Below are 18,566 nucleotides of genomic sequence, written 5' to 3'. Positions count from 1 at the left end.
GTGATTTATTTGGCCCACAATATCAAGTCCTTATGTCAAAACGAAAAGTACTTCAAGTTAATTTATTTATCTATTTATTATTGAAATGCACACTTAGACCCAGAGGGGTTGAAGGCATATAAACTATACAAAACAAAATATATACACGATGAATAAAAGTGTGAGAAAGTAAAATAGAAAGATTTGTAGAACTTTGCTATTGAAACGCAAAGGCAAATCATGCATGGGATGTCTTTTTTTCTGTGTTGCATTTGTTCATTTTACTGGCGTCGTGCCATTGCCCCAAAGCTGTTGTTTTTTTCAAATGCCTACGTTAGGTAATGATAGAGCCCCCTTTTCGCAAAACACCAACATAGCCAATCTAGTAAAACTGTATAATTGTTTTAGCTTTAGGTTTCCATGAAATGAAGAGAATAAAAAGTTTTGATATGCAACATAGACTTTAACTCAGGGTCAAATATTGTGTTCTGTTAACGTCAACGTATCTGATATGAGTGGATGCGTTTTAAAATTGACCGACCTCTATTTGTACATTACAGGTTACAAAATTTTATCAGCCTTGTATATGTAGCATCTGATGTATTTTCCTTTGAACCTTCTCTACTGTTTAGACAGGTGAGACATGGAACATGATGATTCAGCTTGCAACTTATAATCACCTATTGGTTTTCTTAAAAGAACAAACCTGTTCCTCTGAATGAATGCAACTGGTTCGCTTTGATATCATAACAAAAAATATTATTTCATAGTTTATTAAAAAAAGTAATTATATAAAAAACATATATTTCCTTATTTGTAATGTATGAACGGAATTTTCATTAAAATAAAGAAAAGAAAAGTAAAGAAGACCATTTATTTGTCAGTCTGATATCAAAACTTAGTTGTCACTTCTTATTGTAACTTTAACAAAAAGAGTCCATCAAAAAGTCTTTCAATACACAATTGGCTATTAATTGTTGAATTAGAAGCACAGACTGAACAAAACAATTTAACTATTTTCTTTCGATAAGTTTTTCTGTTAATATAAGGCCGCATAAAGCAGATGGCTGCGAAACTAATCAAGATTTCAGTTGACATTTTAAAATCATTTAGACATATAAATGGATTTTAAATATGTTCCATGTTGAGGCACATATCTTAAAAATAAAAAAATCATAACAAGTGTAGGAATGACATAAAGTATCAGGCACTATAGTATATCATATAAGGAATTAAATAATGTTTGTTACTGACAAAAAATATAAATCTGCACCTTATTCTAGCTAGGACGTATACTGTGAACAGAAATTACATAACTTATGTAAAATATTAATAGGTGAGCATAAACATAAGTGAGACTGTTTAATCTTTAAAGATTTCATACTTTTACTTTCTTATTTAAAAATTCATAATCATAGGCATTTCAATGAAAAGTTTTATTGGTCAACTTTTCTTTCAATTTTTTACATATTAGAGGCAACAACTTTCTTCATAAAAAATGCACGATTTATACTCCACTGATTGTCAATAACTTAACATTAAACAAATGGAGATAATTAATTCAGGTTCAGGATTGCATCACAGATAAAAAAATATATGTATCACAGACTTAATAAATATCAACAAATATAAAATGCATTAAATTTCAATAGGTTTTGGAATAGGTTTTCTAACATGTCTCATTGTAGAGCCTGGCTCTGAAGGTTTGAATGGAGCATGTTTGCCATACGGTCGAGGTATTGGCAATTCACTATCATCATCAGGTATATAGGCATTAGGACGAGGCTCTGCTGTTGTTGTAACACCTCCAGCAATTTTATATTGTTCTTCTTCATCTTCTTGCTGTAAAATAATTTGAAAAGAAAACTATGAAATATCTGATAAAAAAAAGATTATTTTTATACTTTAACATAGCTGCCATTTTTTGCATAATCATTTATGAGTGGTAAAACAAAATGAAAAAATATGCTCTCTCTATTCTCCCATACATCAACAATAACCTATTTTATTTCATCCAACATTTGCCATTCAATCATCAGTTGACTTTAAAAATTGATTGACAACAGTAACTCCTTTTAAGTCCAATCTTTTATTAGAGCAAATTTTCTTTTTCTGAAAATAAATAATGTACATACCAATCTGATTTCTTCTTTATCTCTCTGTCGTATTTCTCCATCCCGTAACATCCGAAGCCATGCTCTCTCATAATCGTCATTAGGTGGTTCTCCTTTCTCCATTCTAATATAACATTGTTCTAACTCAGCTTCTTTTTCTTTTAAATTTTGTTGAAGTTTTAAAGCATTAGCTTGATTCATTGACAGTTCTGACACCATTGCCATCATTTTTCTTGTCGTTTCTTTTATTTTTGCTTGTAAATCATTAACCTGTGCAATAGAATAATTTCATATTGAAAATACAACTCAAAAGATTTGAATTTGTTTTGTAATTTAAAGTGTTGTTTTCTTGACTTTTCCACACAAAGTTTGTACTTCTGTTTCTTTCCATAGCAATTGTATTTTACCTTCACTTTAAAAAAATACCTACTATGGATTCACCTATTTTTGTGGTTTCCATTTTTTTGTGGATTGAGGAACAATTGTATTTTCAAGGATATTTGTCTTTGTTGTTTTACGAAAGTCTGCATTCAAGCCTATAGACAATTTGTTCTTCATTCAACATTTGAACTCTTGGTTTATGTATACCCACGAAATCCCCCAAAATGGCATCCCACAAATAATAATGAATCTACAGTGTCTGAAAATAGATGAATCTCAAGTGAATCTAAGAAGTAAAATATAATAAAATTATTAATAAAAAAGAGAAATAACTTATCCACTGATATTGTCACAACTTATCTTAACCACATTAATTTCTAACAATACTGAGGTCAATACTTATGAAGTTCTGGAATAACAGTAAATAGGTGTCCTATAGGAGATAATTAGAACCATTTCCTACCAATTGTAAAGTTATCTTTTACAGGGGAACTTTAGATAGACCATATGTTATGTAAATATTTACATTTTGCATGAACTGGTTGAAAGCAATTAGTTACTAAATATAGACAACAGTTTAATAACTAAAGGTTCTATAGACACTTATCAGTTTCCTTCAAAAGTTTGTACATGTATCATTAACAATTCATTATTACTTATTAATAATGAAATCTGAATCTGGCCTGAACACTTGTAAATATGTACATGTAACACTAAACTGAGACTAGACTTGACTTCATGCTAGGGATTATAAACATATTATTTGCAAAAAAACAATCTATGAAGTAAACAATGACAAAGGTTTTAAAAGCAAGTCAACATCCAGACATTCATGATTTGCCATATTCTTCACAAATAAACAAGAATGTGTCCATAGTACACGGATGCCACACTCGCACTATCATTTTGTATGTTCAGTAGACCATGAAATTGAGGTCAAAACTCTAATTTGGCATTAAAATTAGAAAGTTCATATCATAAGGAACATGTGTACTAAGTCTCAAGTTGATTGGACTTCAACTTCATCAAAAACTTTAACCTGAAGCAGGACAGACGAATGGACGGACGAAGAAACGGACGGACAGACCGTAAAACATAATGCCCCTAGGTGGGGCATAAAAATTAGGTTTCATAGGATGCGTAAATAATAGTTTGTTGTTCTACAACAGTTCCATGAATTAGAAATACTATGATTTCCAGTAATAATCAAACCATAAGATACCTTCTTGGCAAGTTCTAATGTATCTTCTTTGCCAGATTCTGCTTTCTTCTTTACTCTTTCAGCTAATCTTGTTACTTGTTCAAATATTAAATCTTTTTCTAATAAGTGTTCTTCCTTTTCTGCTAATCTCATTTCCAACTAAAAAAAAAACCATAAACTTTTCTTACATCTATTTAAAGTTGTTGGAATAATTTGCATTACAGAGTATAATTGCTGTTTAAACAAAAAGAAGTGTTCAATACTTGTTCATTCTAAGTCATATCATGCATTGGCAAAACTTAAACAAGAATATGATTGTGTCCATAAGACAACATGCCATAATCGCACTTTTACGTTTCTATTCCAAGTTTCGTGCATATTTCAGATAACAATATAATGAGAATTTAGTGGTACAATATCATTGTTACAATAACCGCCACAATGGTTTAGTAGTGTGCTAGCCTTGAGTGCTGGAGGTCGTTGGTTCGATGACTCAAAAGATGTGGAATTGCTTTGTGCTGAAATAGAGAACTTAAACATTGAAAAATCAAGGATCTTTTTATCACAATAGGTTTATGACAGGACTTAAATGCAAAATTGTAACAAATACCACTTTTGCATAAATACAAGTGATGGTGACCCTTATGTTATGTTGTACCATGTAGAAGAGTGATGTTAACCATAATACTAAATTGTACCATTTCATAGGGTTGTATTGGGGAAAAATCATGCATACATTAGGGATTTCTAAGAAATTAAACACAAACATCCATTAAAGATGAACAGAAATTAAAAACAACTGCAGGCATATAAAATGAGTTACCCCTTCAATTTTCTCATGGAGTTCTGTCGGTGTTGGGTCTTTGCCTTCTAAGTATCGCACTCTGTCCACATTCTTTGGATCTTCTAATTCTTTAAATAATTCTACCATTCTTTCTTGACACTGCTCCAACTGACGAAAAAAGACATATCCAATTTATGAACAAGCTGTACATATATAGTCTTATAAAACATCACATCAGTCTTGATACTTTCTGTATGCTTCAGGTAAGATATTATTATATTAGTTATGTTATTTTTCAGGTTTTTTTTTTAGTGTGTTGATTATTTTTTTAAAATATTTTTTGATGAATGAATACAGTTTTCCTTTATTAAAGTGTAATCTTTCCTTTATTTGAAAAAAAAAACAACCTGAAACTCCAGTTTTTTTTTCAGAATACTTCAAAATGTACATTTAATTGTAGTAATAAACTGTTTAAGTCTTTTGAAATGTCTGAACTATAACTGTTGTTGAAGGGAACATAAATGCCTTAAAATACATTGACATTATTGACAATAAAGAGTGGCCAGTGGTTGTTTGTCATTTTCCCAATAATGACTACGTTTTTCAAGACGACAATGTCCCTGTCCATTAAGCTCTATCCATTCAGGATTTTTTCGTAGGGAAACAGGGATAAAAATCATGAACTGGCCAGCTCAGAGTTCTGACCTCAATATTATTGAAAACTTGTGGCGGACATCTGTATGATAATTGTGGTATTTTTTAATTTGACAATCAAAAAGTATTCTAAATCTATCAAACAAAATCATTTAGATGTTCACAAGACATTGGTGTATCATAATCAGATATTGCTACTTATATTTTTGAAAAATTCTTCGCTTTAGGCCCTCAAAATTTATGCTTTTAAGGAAAAACTACAAAAACTGCCAAAATAAGCTTGTATTGAGATCTTGTTATCAATATTGAAAAAAGAACAGATTACATAGCATGTGGCACCTGTTTCTAATCTTTTATCATTTACCTGCATTTGTAATATTTCCCTTTCTTGTTCTAATGCCCGTTTTTGTGGTACCATTTTCCTAAGTAATTCTATTGACCTTTTATCTTCACTCATTTGCATATTTAAGAATCTGATCTCTTCTTCTCTTGTTTGAAGTTCAACGTTACCATTCCTAATTAACTGATCTGTAAAATAATTGAATATATTACATGTATTATAGAGTAAATAAAGAAGCAATATAAATGTGAGTTTGTAAGATTAGTGATTTCTACTTAATTATGGACAACAAAATTTGATAAGTCATTTTGTAACCTTATTAAAGCACAGGACTTACATAATATTACAATTTACTAATACATCAAATCACAGTACTAATTGAATAAATACCTTTGTACATAATTAAAATATTTATTTAAAATAAACTTAAACCATTAAAAATATACATTATATCATAAATAAGGTTGTTGGTTTTCTCGTTTTACATTTTGTCATGTCAGGGCCTAATTTACTGTGTATTTTGTGTTTTGCTCATTATTGAATGCTGTACAGTAACCTATAGTTGCATACATCTATGTCATTCGGTCTCTGGTGGATAGTTTGTATCATTGGCAATCATACCACATCTTCTCATTTTTATATTTATGAAGAATTATCATTCAAATATGGTTACCTTCAATATTGACTTTTTCATAGAATGTTGCCACCTCTTCCTCTATCTGAATCAACTTTAAACCTCTAGAAAAAAGAGATGCATTAATTATCTGATATACCACCCACTGGTTGAACAAAATTATCCCTCAGTATCTTAATTTCAAATCTAACAAATATTTCAGCATTTTTAAACTGTAATCAACCCTGATCATATAAAAGATCCTAAGAGATACTTAATACATGGTCATATTTTGTCTTTTCCAAATATCATTTATTAGGATAACCCAACCTAACCCTAAATCTAACCTTAAAGTAACTCTTAACAAACTATGGCTTTATAATGTTCCCATTTGAATGTATTGGACAGGCTATTCCAGGTAAAATATAGGGGTGTGGGAAGGGTATGGACAACACTTATTTGTATACCCCACCATTCATTATTTTTTTTATTTTCATAAGTAACAGAATTGTATTTACTTACACCTGTATTACCCTGAAAAAAAAATCATGTGGTATCCAACCCTCGCATACATATGTTCATGGAATAGCCCTGCCCTTAAATAAAATAAAATGTATTCCCTGTTTTATGTTTATAATGCTTCATCAAATAAAAAAGGCAAATTCCAAATAAGGTTACCTATCATTCCTCTTTTTAAGTTCTTTAGAATACATGTCTCGGAGTCTGGTGCTCTCTTCCTCTCCCTGATTGATCATCATATTTAGTTTAGACATGTCCATTTTCTGTTGATCTTGTTGTGCCTTCATTTCCATGTATACAGCCTTCTGTTTAGATAACTCATTTAACAAGCTATCTCTTTTGACAATATTGGTCATGTGCTTTAGCCTTTGGTTTTGTAGGATCCTAAAACATTACATATGAGTTTAAATTCATGGCAGCATAATTAATATCTAATTAGTTTGATATATAATTCTTATTGTGTAAATGTTATTTCTTGTAGAAACAGTTTATTAATAGAAAAGACTTAACCACTGACATTGAAATATGCCACACAAAATAGAAAAAACAGGAAGAAAACACCATAACCATACCAGTTGAGGAAAAATGAAAAATACAAATCTAGGGGACAATAATGAAAAAGACAAATATAGAACAAAGAAACAAGGGTTAAGTCATGGAATTCACAGAATTGTTTTACATTTTGTCTTGTTGGGGACTTTTTAGCTTTCTATACGGTATGGGTTTTGCTAACTGTTGAAGACCGTACAGTCTTTTGGTCACCGGTGGATATTTGTCTCACTGGCAATCAATAATCTTGAAAATTTAACCAACTAGAGAAATATGTTGATAGATATTTGTGAAATACTCCCAATAATGCTATGCATACAAAGTTACAAATGTAACTTACTTATCCTTATCATTGACTGTGTGACGTAAGACAAAGTTACAAATGTAACTTACTTATCCTTATCATTGACTGTGTGACGTAAGACAAAGTTACAAATGTAACTTACTTATCCTTATCATTGACTGTGTGACGTAAGATTTCTATCTCATTCTGTAACATTTTGATTTTCTCTTTCATTTCTGCAGCTTTCTGTGTACTTGTTTGTATTAAATTTACACATTTATTTCTCTCATTTTTTATCACATCATATAACTTTGCAAATTCTTTCAACCTGAAAAAATACAAATAAACATCATGTGCACTTTTTCCTGAATTATAAACATATATACTTTTTCTTTGTTATATAGGGTTTCTTTTATGTGTCTTATTCTTAAGATAGTTGTGATGGCCTCATTTAAAACCACAATTTTTATCGACATTTTTTTATGAAGGTAAGTCTTTTCATTCAGATTTTATCTAGAGCAGTAGTAGAATTTATTTTTAAACTGAAACCAAAAATTTGAAAATCATAAATCATAATTTTTTTTGTCTGCTTTTACATATTGTCATGTTATTTTCATTTTATTATATTTCAAACTAAATATTAAGTAATTTTACTAATTTATTAAATGCAATGAATAAAATTTAAAAAAAAGACAGGAGTAGAACTTACTTGGTTTCCATTTCTTTTTCTTTCTTTCTATGATCAGCTATTTGTAAATCTTTTGTTTGAAGATCTTCCTCTGCTTTGTGGAATCTTATTTCTGCTCTCATAAAATCTCTTGCTTTCTGTTCTCTTTCATCAGCCTAATAAAAATATCACAAAAAGTTTTTCAGGTGAAAAATGTGAGTGTTTTGCACATCAATGAAAAAATCACATTTCTCTGTTGCCAAGAAGAAAAGGTAGTCCATTGTGACCTTTAAAATCATCATTGACCTAAGCTATAGCGGCTATAGCCAATGGAAATATCACAAGTTTGTATCACATTGCAGGACAGGCCAACCAACACAAATGTTCATTTCACATAATATTCATATCACACTTTGTTCAGTGTGATACGAGAAATACCTCTTCATGTGAGAAATAGATAACAGTTCAAAACCATAAGAGAATCCTTGAGAAGTATCTATTTTCATAACTGAATATAATGCTTGATCTTAGATTATGCTACTCTTTATGAACAAATCATAGTTAGTCACAGCCTTACCTTGATAGCTGCTAAACGATTAAGTTCAACAACTTCAATCCTCAGATCACTCTGTTCATACAACAATGCCTGCTCCTGTGCTGCACTAGTTTCTAATGCTATGTGTTTATCTGTTGTTACTTTGTTCTGAAAAATATGTAAAAAAAAAGTTCATGCTTACAAAAGACACTCTTTAAAATATTCACAATATTCATGATGGGCAGTCCAATTTTTTTAAAGGGAATATTTGCTGTTTCATTGAAATAAGAAGTTAAGAGTAATCATAAACTGTTAACACAGCGATATGTCTCGCCTATTTGTTATTTTGATAATGCAAATGTTGAAATTAAAATAGCAATACTTTAACATGTAAGTTACGCAAATATTCAAAGTCAATGAACCATGAAGGTACAGGGCTAAACAATCTCCATGGAAATGAGATGTGCCAATGCTATTACAACTGCAAACCAAATACCATTGACTTTTCATAAGTCTTTCTCTTTAAACAAACCTAAACACAAACATTAACTTGTAAACTATGAAAAAGTTTCAAAGTCAATGAACCATAATTAGGGGGTGGGGTTATATAATCTCCATGGAAATGAAACTTGCAAATGCCATACCATTGACTTAACATTAGTGGTTCATCTTAAACTGACCTAATCACAAACTAATACATGTAAACTAAGCAAAAGTTTCAAAGTCAATAGACCATGACTGAGGGGTAAGGACCAAATGATCTCCATGGAAATGAGATATGCCAATGCTTATACAACTGCATAGCAAATATCACTGACCAACCACTAGTGGTTCCCCATAAACTGACTTAATCACAAACTAATACATGTAAACTAAGCAAAGTTTCAAAGTCAATAGACCTTGACTGAGGGGGCAGGGCTAAATAATCTCCATGGTAATGAGATGTGCTAATGTTAATACAACTGCATACCAAATATCATTGACCTACCACTAGTGGTTCCCCATAAACTGACCTAATCACAAACTAATACATGTAAACTAGTTAAGTTTCAAAGTCAATAGACCTTGACTGAGGGGGCGGGGCCAAATAATCTCCATGGTAATGAGATGTGCCAATGCTAATACAACTGCATACCAAATTTTATTGACCTACCACTAGTGGTTCACCATGAACTAGACCTAATCACAAACTAATACATTGTTGATGCCGATGCTGCCGCCGGAAACAGCTTACCTGTGTCTCGCTTTTTGACTCCGTCAAGGCGAGACAATAAATTGTAAATTGGGTTAAACTTTCCATTCTGTTATAAGAAATCATTGAGAAGAAAAGCTTACACAAAAATGATCTGATATGCAATGCAGATACTTGCCTATAGTTAAAGACCATACAGTAACTGCCAAATGAGCTTTGATTAATTTTCTTTTTTTTTGGGGGGGGGGGGGGGGGGGTGATTTGTGATGTTTAGTTTCAGTCTCGTTGATGTTTACCCCCACAACGTCTTTTATTTATTGTATAAAATTACTTTTAAAAATTACATGTGTATGAAATATTTAATGATGCCTGGTGACTTTTCTCTTCATATCTTTAACCAATTTTCAACTCCTTTTTCCATTTAACATCATATTAATATTCTGTAAGTTGGAATCATTATTTCTCAATAAATATATATCCATAATTCTTAGAATTCTTAGGACATAAAATACAATACAACACATTATTTTAATGATATTTGAAAGCTTTATAAAATTTCATTACACATCTATTATTAAAAAATTGGAAACCATTTATTTACAAAATCAAGATGTTCTACTACCAACGACAATGCTTACATGTTTTGCAAGAGAAACTTTGACCATTTCAACTTCTTTTGCTAAATCAGCCTTCTTCTTTGATATTGACCCATCATCCTTTGGTAAAGATTCAACCTATTAAAAGAATTGTTTGTTTGTTCATTTTCAAGATTGATGTCATTTATAATTTGTTGTAGATGTCACATAGATACAGTCCTACAATAGGTTAATAAGACTTAATAATGAGTCCCAACACGTCTTGAACTAATTAATACCCTTAAAATCAAGTGGTGCCCATCACATCTCATATCTGATATCATCATGTTTTTGATTTTATTTGAGATTTCACCATTTAAAATCAACTGCAGCATCAGTTTGGCAAAACAGATTCATATATCGCTTTTTAAAAGAAGTAATGTTGTCACAAGCTGAAAACTATTGTAAATTTTGTGAATAAATAAAGCAAAATATTTTCATATCAATTATCAATTTCTATAAAATATTTGGACTTTAATAATAATGCATAAAAATAGTTTGATGAATTAAATCCCAAAACTATTCACACAGCTTTTTTTATTTACTATTTTTTTTCTTCAAATAAGCAAAATACTAGATATAAAATCTAAATTGTGTGTATTACTTGCTTTTTTTCTGTAGAAATTTCTAGAATGAGATATTTGTTCTCTTGCTTTAAGTATGAATCAGAGATAATTTTTTTCATACAGTGGAAGTTTTTGAAAAATAGTAAGCATATTTCACATTTCGCTTCAGTCTAGAAGCATTTTTGTCAATAATTTTCTATGTACCTGTGATTTTGTCTTCTCATTGACAGATCTGGTATGAAGTAAGTTTTCTTCTGCTACTTTAACTTGTAACTCTGCTTTCTTTAATGTTTTGAGATCTCTATCCTTTTCTCTGGTTCTTCTAGCATGAGCTTCATGTTGGTTCTTTTTTTCCAACATTATATGTCTTAAACCCATTTCAATTGTGCCCCTGGGGTAAATAGCAAACTTTATTACATACTTGTCCATTAATGCATGGGATTTGTAAAAAGAAATATAAATCTCACAGTAATGTTACAAAATCTCACAGTAGTGTTACAAGCAATAAATTGAAAGTGTATTTCATGACTACACAACAACTTTATGGTAAACTTAAACTAAACCAAAACTTTAACCGTATAGATAGATTGGAAAACATAATGCCCACTATCTGTCATAGCCAGGGCACGAAAAATACTCAGAATAAAGTTACTTAAATTGAATAAGCTCATGTAGTAATTAATAATTTTAAACTATATTCTTCAAGTTGAATTGCTTTATTCCACTTTTCATGGCAAAACTTTGTTAGTCTAAGAGTAAGATCAATTTTATCTCATACTAACTTGTCCCCTTCCAGTGTAGCCTGTTCATTTTTAGCAGCTTCTATCTCTTTCAAAATCATATTGACCTCAGTATTCTTCTGATCGACAAGGGATTTTCCCTTTTCAACTTCTGTTTCTAATTCAAATTTTTCATCTGTTAAATCTTCCTTCTTTTTGGCAAAAAATTTAAGAGAGTCTTTCAATGTTTCATGCTCAGTGTCTAAAGTTTTCTGTCTCTTGTCTATTTCACTAGAGTAAAATGGAATGGTAATAATTAATTCCAGGTAAATTATCACTAAACAAAAATTGTACAGAACAAAGTATAAAATGTAATTTTGCCAGAAAATTTCATATTAAAGACAACCTTTTATTAATTTGTGCACAATACTTAGTAGGAAAGTCAATCTGACATTGGAATTGGATAGTAAGATTAATTCAAGTTACCAATTAAACGATCCCACCCTTCCAATTTGATTTCAATATCCTTTTGTTCCTGATGTATTTTAAAAGAATATGAACCCTGTCATAATATGTCTTGAATGGACAATAACAACAGAATGGTCATATAAAACAGTACATATGGTGTAAACAATTACAGAGAATTATTCCAATCTACACAATCTTAAATATAAGGTATGAATAAAGGTTATCTACTGATGATTTATTAATATATGTGACAGTGGGGTACCAATTTTCGTAAAATTTGTGGGTATAGGTGAACCAATGAATTTAGGTGTACAACTATGTAAAAATTTTCTATAGGCTTTGGAAAGATACAATCATTCCTCAATCCATGAAAATTAGTATCCACAAAAACAAATGAATCCACAGTATACCAAAGAAATGCTATCAATATAGCTAAAACATACCAATATAACTTATACCTGACAGTTAGATAATGGTGTCACCCCTGTCATTTGCTAACATAATAAAAATGGGAAAGGCCTTAAAGCAAAGGTGAAAATCAATACTTATTTATACAACATGATCAAAATAATCCATAAAATTATATCATATAAAAACATTGTTTCCTTACTTGAACTGTCTCTGTAGTTTGTCTTTCTCTTTCATTAACTGGTTAGGAACTGAGTTCACTTGAACCAGGTCTCCCTACAAAGAATTTACATTATGTTAGTATATATTGCTTTCAAAATGTTAATTCTGCATCCGTTCATTGGATCACCACCCAATATGGATAAAATTGTATATAGAAGTAGAGCAAAATCCTTATATATTTTGACACCTACATGTAAGGTAATTAATACTGAACTTATTTCTTATCAATTGCATTAATAACAAACTATTGCAACAATACCAAACATAAATGAGTATACAAAAGCATTCAAGTATATTTGCTTGTACTGTAGTTTGAAGTGTGTTTACTGAATATTTTAAAACCACGCTGAATGTTAAGGGCATGAAAATCTTTGATATCCTTGATTAAGATTAAATATTTAATACAAAGAAGGGAACAAAATTTATACTTCCATATACTTCCTGGTGTATAAAATTATTTCAAAATTAACTTTAAGTATATTTCTTACTTCTCTGATAAACAACTAATGTGTAAATTACCTTAAATTTTTCCATTTCATCGACTAATTTTTCATATTCCTTTTTATCTAACACAATCTGTCTATTGTTACCCTCTAAATCTTCCTTTAGGGACTTGTTTTCCATTTGTCTTTGCATTATTTCTTTCTTAATTTCATCACATGCTGCTTGAAGTTCCTTAATCTTTTTCTCCGTTTCCTAAGAAAAAAAGGTTTAAGAAATAAGTCGATCAGAAGATTTGTTATAAAATGCAATTGCTTAAATAAGAAACCAATTTACTTTCTGTGTGTTTTGTGTTGAGGTTCACATCCAGTTTTCAAGTGTATTCATATACCATATTCTTCTTCTATACCATATAATCTTTTATTTCTTTTGTATGTAAATTCTATCATATTCTTGTTGTATAATCATAACCAAACTGTGCACTCCAAGCCTAAAATGAACCCAGAACAAAAATCAAAGATCCTATATGTTAGAAGTTTACTTACACCTTGCTTTGGGAGTCTTGCAAATTCTTTCTCCAGAATTTTCTTTTCTTCTGTCAGGCTGTAAAGAGATAAGAAAGATTGTTTACAAATGGTGTTAAGACTTTTCCAGATTTGGGGCTTGCTTAGGTTGAAATGTTTTGGAAAAACTCCCCATTCAAAAATATTATTCATAAGCATTTACGATGTAAAATATTGATTCTTTGGTAAATTACAAGCCTCTGCAAATGATATACATGCATAAAAACAGGACAAAAGTAACAATCATCACATGGACAATAACAATATTTTTTTAAATATTAACTTACGTTTCAAATTTGTAATTTAACTGATATTCTCTGTCCAATATTTCATCCTTAGCATTTACACTTTTCAAGATTTCTCGTCTGATATTGACCACTTCTGAGTTAGAGGTTTTATCTGGTAAATTATCTGCCTTCTCCAGCTCTATCCTCTGCCTTTCAAGTTCTACTTGTACTTCTTTGGCCTGCTTCAGTAAATTGGATTCATTATCTCTTGTTCTGTTTAAAGTAAGATTATATAACACTTAATCAAAACTTTCTACAAAAATGTAGTTCAAATGAAGACAATTCAGAAAATTACATTAAATATGTCAGAAATAAAATATAAGGAGAAAATGCATAATTAAGATTAATAATATACACTGTGAAGATGAGCATTCAATCAAGTATCTATATGGGGATGCCATCTTGGATTTGTTGCAAATGTTGTTTTATTAAAGTTGATATCATGTTTTTTTTTTAAATTTGTATAGACAAATCTGTCAGAAAACCAATTATCCTTTTCTGGAAAATGCTCTTGCTTAACATTCCATCTTTCTTTGGGGTGTTCTAAAATGTACATGGAGTTGGTTGGGGGATGTAAGACACTCAAATTTATTAAATATGGGTGTTTACATTTTCATAAGAATTTTTATTTATGAGTGGTCAGGGTTTTAAAAAAATTCGTAAGGGTTCCGCGGAACCCAGTGTCTCGCCTACTTTTTCTGTTAATCGCAGACTCAACAAAAATGAGGAAGTAAATCAATAAAAATATTCCTCTTGATACTATCTTTTGATTGTAAGAAGCTTCTGTCTAAGTTTGGTAAAATTCCAGGATAGTTTATGATTTAAAATAACTGTTTAAAAACTTTAACTGCAGACTGAATGTAATGTTAACTGGAAGAAAACAAAATTTCCTTCTAGATACTAGCATTTGATCATAAACAAGCTTCTGTCCAAGTTTGGTACAAATCCAAAATAGTATAAGAAAGTTATTAAAATTTTAAAAACTTTAACCACAGAGTGAATATGTTGTTTCCTGGCAGAAAATCTAAGTCCATTTAAAAGTAAAATACGAAAAAAATGGATTTATTTTTTTACAAAATTTCCTTCTAGATACTAGCTTTTGATCATAAACAAGCTTCTGTCCAAATTTGGTACAAATCCAAAATAGTATAAGAAAGTTATTAAAATTTTAAAAACTTTAACCACAGAGTGAATGTGTTGTTTCCTGGCAGAAAATCTAAGTTCATTTAAAAGTAAAATAAGGAAAAAATGGATTTATTTTTTTACAAAATTTACTTCTAGATACTATCTTATGATCATAAACAAGCTTCTGTCCAAGTTTGGTACAAACTTAGGATAGTTTAAGAAAGTTATTAAAATTTTAAAAACTTTAACCACAGAGTGAATGTAATATTTACCGGCAGAAAAACTAAGTCCATTTATAAGTAAAATAAGGAAAAAATGGAATTTTATTTTTACAAAATTTACTTCTGGATACTATCTTATGATCATAAACAAGCTTCTGTCCAAGTTTGGTAGAAATCCAGGATAGTTTAAGAAAGTTATTAAAATTTCAAAAACTTTAACCACAGAGTGAATATTTGTGGACGCCGCCGACGACAACGACGCCGACGGAATGTAGGATCGCTATGTCTCGCTTTTTCTACTAAAGTCGAAGGCTCGACAAAAACTGCCTTCCATTCCTACTCCCATGTGTTTAATTCTGGAACAGCCCTGAAAAATATGCTACAATTACTGATTTATTCATGAATCAAAGAATCTGTGCTTTTGTCAATGGAGATCTATTTTGCATACATTTGTTCAAGTTAGGAGACAATTCAATTATAGACAATAATTATAAAAAATCTTCTGCAGACCTTACAAAAAGCCAATTTTCTATTTTTGTAGTAACCTATTCAAAACATTGACAATTTTCTTTGAAAAATAAACAACAAAAAACTCACTTTTTCAGAGTTTCATGTAAATCTGTGTACTTTGCCTTCAGATGTGCCAGTCTTGTTCCAGTTAATTTACCATCTTGAAACAGCTAGAAATAAAGAATATAAAATACAATGTACTGCTTTATAATGATAAGGAAATTATACTGTAAATCCTGTACTGTACCCAAATTTACACTTACCTTAGGACCACCAATTTATGCACACATCGTATAACAAAAATAAGATGAGACGTTAAGCATGTTAAGATAACCATTTGGGTTTTTTGTATTCTGTAACAAGTAAAAATACATGGGTGATTTTTTCTCTTGTGTTATAATAAAATGTAAAACTCTTAAGATTCTAACCTCATCAAGACACTGGAATGCAGGACTAGCTGACACCTCCACCTGACTTTCCTCCTGTTGTACCACTCTAGGAGGAAGTGCAGACAATGGCTGTGTGTATTTCTGTGGTTCCTCTTCTGTCTCATCCTGGGAATCCTCTGTTGGCTCTGGACTACTCATATCTGTATAAACAACAATGAATGAATCAAAATCTAAACTTCTATTGCTTTTATGGTGTTGAATTTCTCCTAAATGCAATATTGAACAGATTTGTAATTGCCTTCAAACCTGAGGTTCTCTCAAGTCTGTCATCAATTCTAGATAATTTAATGCATGCTGTCAATTATGTGGTATGGTTTACCTCTAAATGTCTATTTATGGTACATTGTATTAGCAAATATGTGACTATATCTAAGTGGTTTCAGAGAAGAAGATATAAATGTGAAAAGTTAACAGATGAAATGACCACCTAGTATGAAAAATTCAAAATGCATTGTAGCTCACACAACCCTTTAGGCAAGGAGAGCTAAAAAAGTAACGGTATTACAGACAGTTAGAATATAAGATTAATACTGTGCGAGAAATATTTTTCTTCAAAATCAAAAGCAAGTCTTCATTCAATAGTTCCAACATTACTGTCAAGTTTGGAGTAATATGATTATGCATACTAGAGCAAATCATGTAAAAATTGCCTATTTTTAATCTGATGGTAAAGGTGCAATAACTCTGGAATATCAAATCAGAAATTTTTCAAAATTAAACTGTATCTTACGTACTTATTTCAGTTCCAACAATTATGTTTATATAATAATCAACCAAGCATACTCAGATATGGTACAACATGTGAAAATTTATTCAAATATTAAGATAATGTCCCATAACTCTAAAACTACAAATCTGAAAATTTTCAAATAAAACTGGAGCTTTATCAATCAAAATAAAAGTGTAATGTTTTGAGGTAATGAATGCAAGAATACTTGAATCAATGTGTGATTTGTGAAAAATTGTCTTAAATATAAAGATTACCAACTACCGTATAACATATCATTATGTCATTATATATTGTTATTTTGCTATATTATTATGTTTGCTTCTGCAATAAAAAAAATTCATTCATTCATTCGACGTTAGTCCCGTCTAAAATGGTAGTGGGTGCGTTTGCTCCAACCCTACATGCGAATCCAATTTTTATTTAAATACAGGTTAAATTATTAGATATTTTTAAGATGTATATATCTAAATATTTAATCATTTTTTAATGTCTTGGTAATGTCAGTGTGGTAAGTTTGATAGCTGTTTGGTATCTTCGGCAGTATTTTAATCTGTTTTATGAATTTACACCCCTTTCAAAAATCAGGTATCAGCCCCTGATCATCATGAAAATATTCATTATTCATTACGTCCAAATAATTAACAAAAACACTAAAGTAACCCTGTTTAAGTTTTTAGTATGTCACTTTTATCTTAAAACAATGTAAAAAACTTATTATCTTTATTTTATACACTAACTAAAACACGATAAAAATATTCAAAACAAAACCTTTAAAAAAAGGTGCGAACGTGTTGGGTGTGAACACAAATGGGGGCAAACGTGAATTAGAGCGAACATGATTTTGGGCGAACAGACCCGTTAAACCACGTTTAAAAACCTGTAAATAATTGACCTGCCGCTATTGGTGCTGTTTTTGAAAGTTTAAAGTATACCCAAATTGGACCTCCTACAAAGAGCTACATATAATTTTTGTGTCTATCCACTTTGGTTTTTTAAAAATGCTGAAAAGGTTTCTGTCAGGAGCAGACCTATACAAAAGTCAATTTTGCACGCAACTGGTTGTTGACATCACTTATCAACTTCGTTTAGTAATTTCTTGTTCTTTTACCTTTTGATTGATTGAAGAAACTACCTTTTTGCAAATCCCAATAGCGTGCAAATGCACGGCTACCTGTTAAAGCTTATAGTTACTATAAATAATTTAGTGTCCAATTTGCTTGTAAATAAATTTGTTTCTATGGGCTTTACGCATGCGCGATACTATGTTTCCGTTAAGTCGTAAAATATTTTTCTTTTAAAACCGATATCAAATAGTTATTCTTTTAACATTATCTGATTGAAATAAATCTGATAAATATATTTTTTGTTGTAATTAAATAATACATGCAAAACAATAAAATTATACTGTCGT

The 18,566-nt window shown here is 30.4% G+C and overlaps 1 protein-coding gene across 2 annotated transcripts; it reads right to left on the bottom strand.

Moving 5' to 3' along the window:
- Positions 1-736: 736 nt before the first annotated feature.
- Positions 737-18,395, bottom strand: LOC127710294 (coiled-coil domain-containing protein 146-like). 2 transcript variants are annotated; one of them, XM_052216092.1, is made up of 20 exons: positions 18,264-18,395; positions 16,405-16,565; positions 16,064-16,146; positions 14,121-14,333; positions 13,816-13,873; positions 13,349-13,525; positions 12,810-12,883; positions 11,795-12,022; positions 11,217-11,403; positions 10,450-10,545; positions 8,662-8,787; positions 8,127-8,260; positions 7,581-7,745; positions 6,745-6,969; positions 6,127-6,191; positions 5,478-5,641; positions 4,499-4,627; positions 3,697-3,834; positions 2,115-2,363; positions 737-1,821 (listed from the first exon to the last, which is right to left on the bottom strand). In XM_052216092.1, exons 2-20 carry the CDS (start codon positions 16,561-16,563, stop codon positions 1,618-1,620), a joined length of 2,874 nt encoding a protein of 957 aa, XP_052072052.1. In that variant the 5' UTR covers positions 16,564-16,565; positions 18,264-18,395; the 3' UTR covers positions 737-1,617. The 2 variants fall into 2 exon arrangements, with proteins under 2 accessions (XP_052072052.1, XP_052072061.1); XM_052216101.1 differs by having other exon boundaries at positions 18,288-18,395.
- Positions 18,396-18,566: the final 171 nt, after the last annotated feature.

The sequence above is a fragment of the Mytilus californianus genome, unplaced genomic scaffold, assembly GCF_021869535.1.
Source record: "Mytilus californianus isolate M0D057914Y unplaced genomic scaffold, xbMytCali1.0.p SCAF_1, whole genome shotgun sequence".
Taxonomy (NCBI): domain Eukaryota; kingdom Metazoa; phylum Mollusca; class Bivalvia; order Mytilida; family Mytilidae; genus Mytilus; species Mytilus californianus.
This window is presented reverse-complemented; position numbering and strand designations above follow the sequence as displayed.

Excerpts from the sequence above, each read along its gene's own strand:
- LOC127710294 (XM_052216092.1), bottom strand. The coding sequence starts at position 16,563 with ATGAGTAGTCCAGAGCCAACAGAGGATTCCCAGGATGAGACAGAAGAG. Across the intron at positions 8,788-10,449 it reads AAGTTTCTCTTGCAAAACAT|AACAAAGTAACAACAGATAA; the intron begins GTAAGCATTGTC and ends CATATTTTTCAG. Across the intron at positions 6,192-6,744 it reads CTTAAAAAGAGGAATGATAG|AGGTTTAAAGTTGATTCAGA; the intron begins GTAACCTTATTT and ends TCTTTTTTCTAG.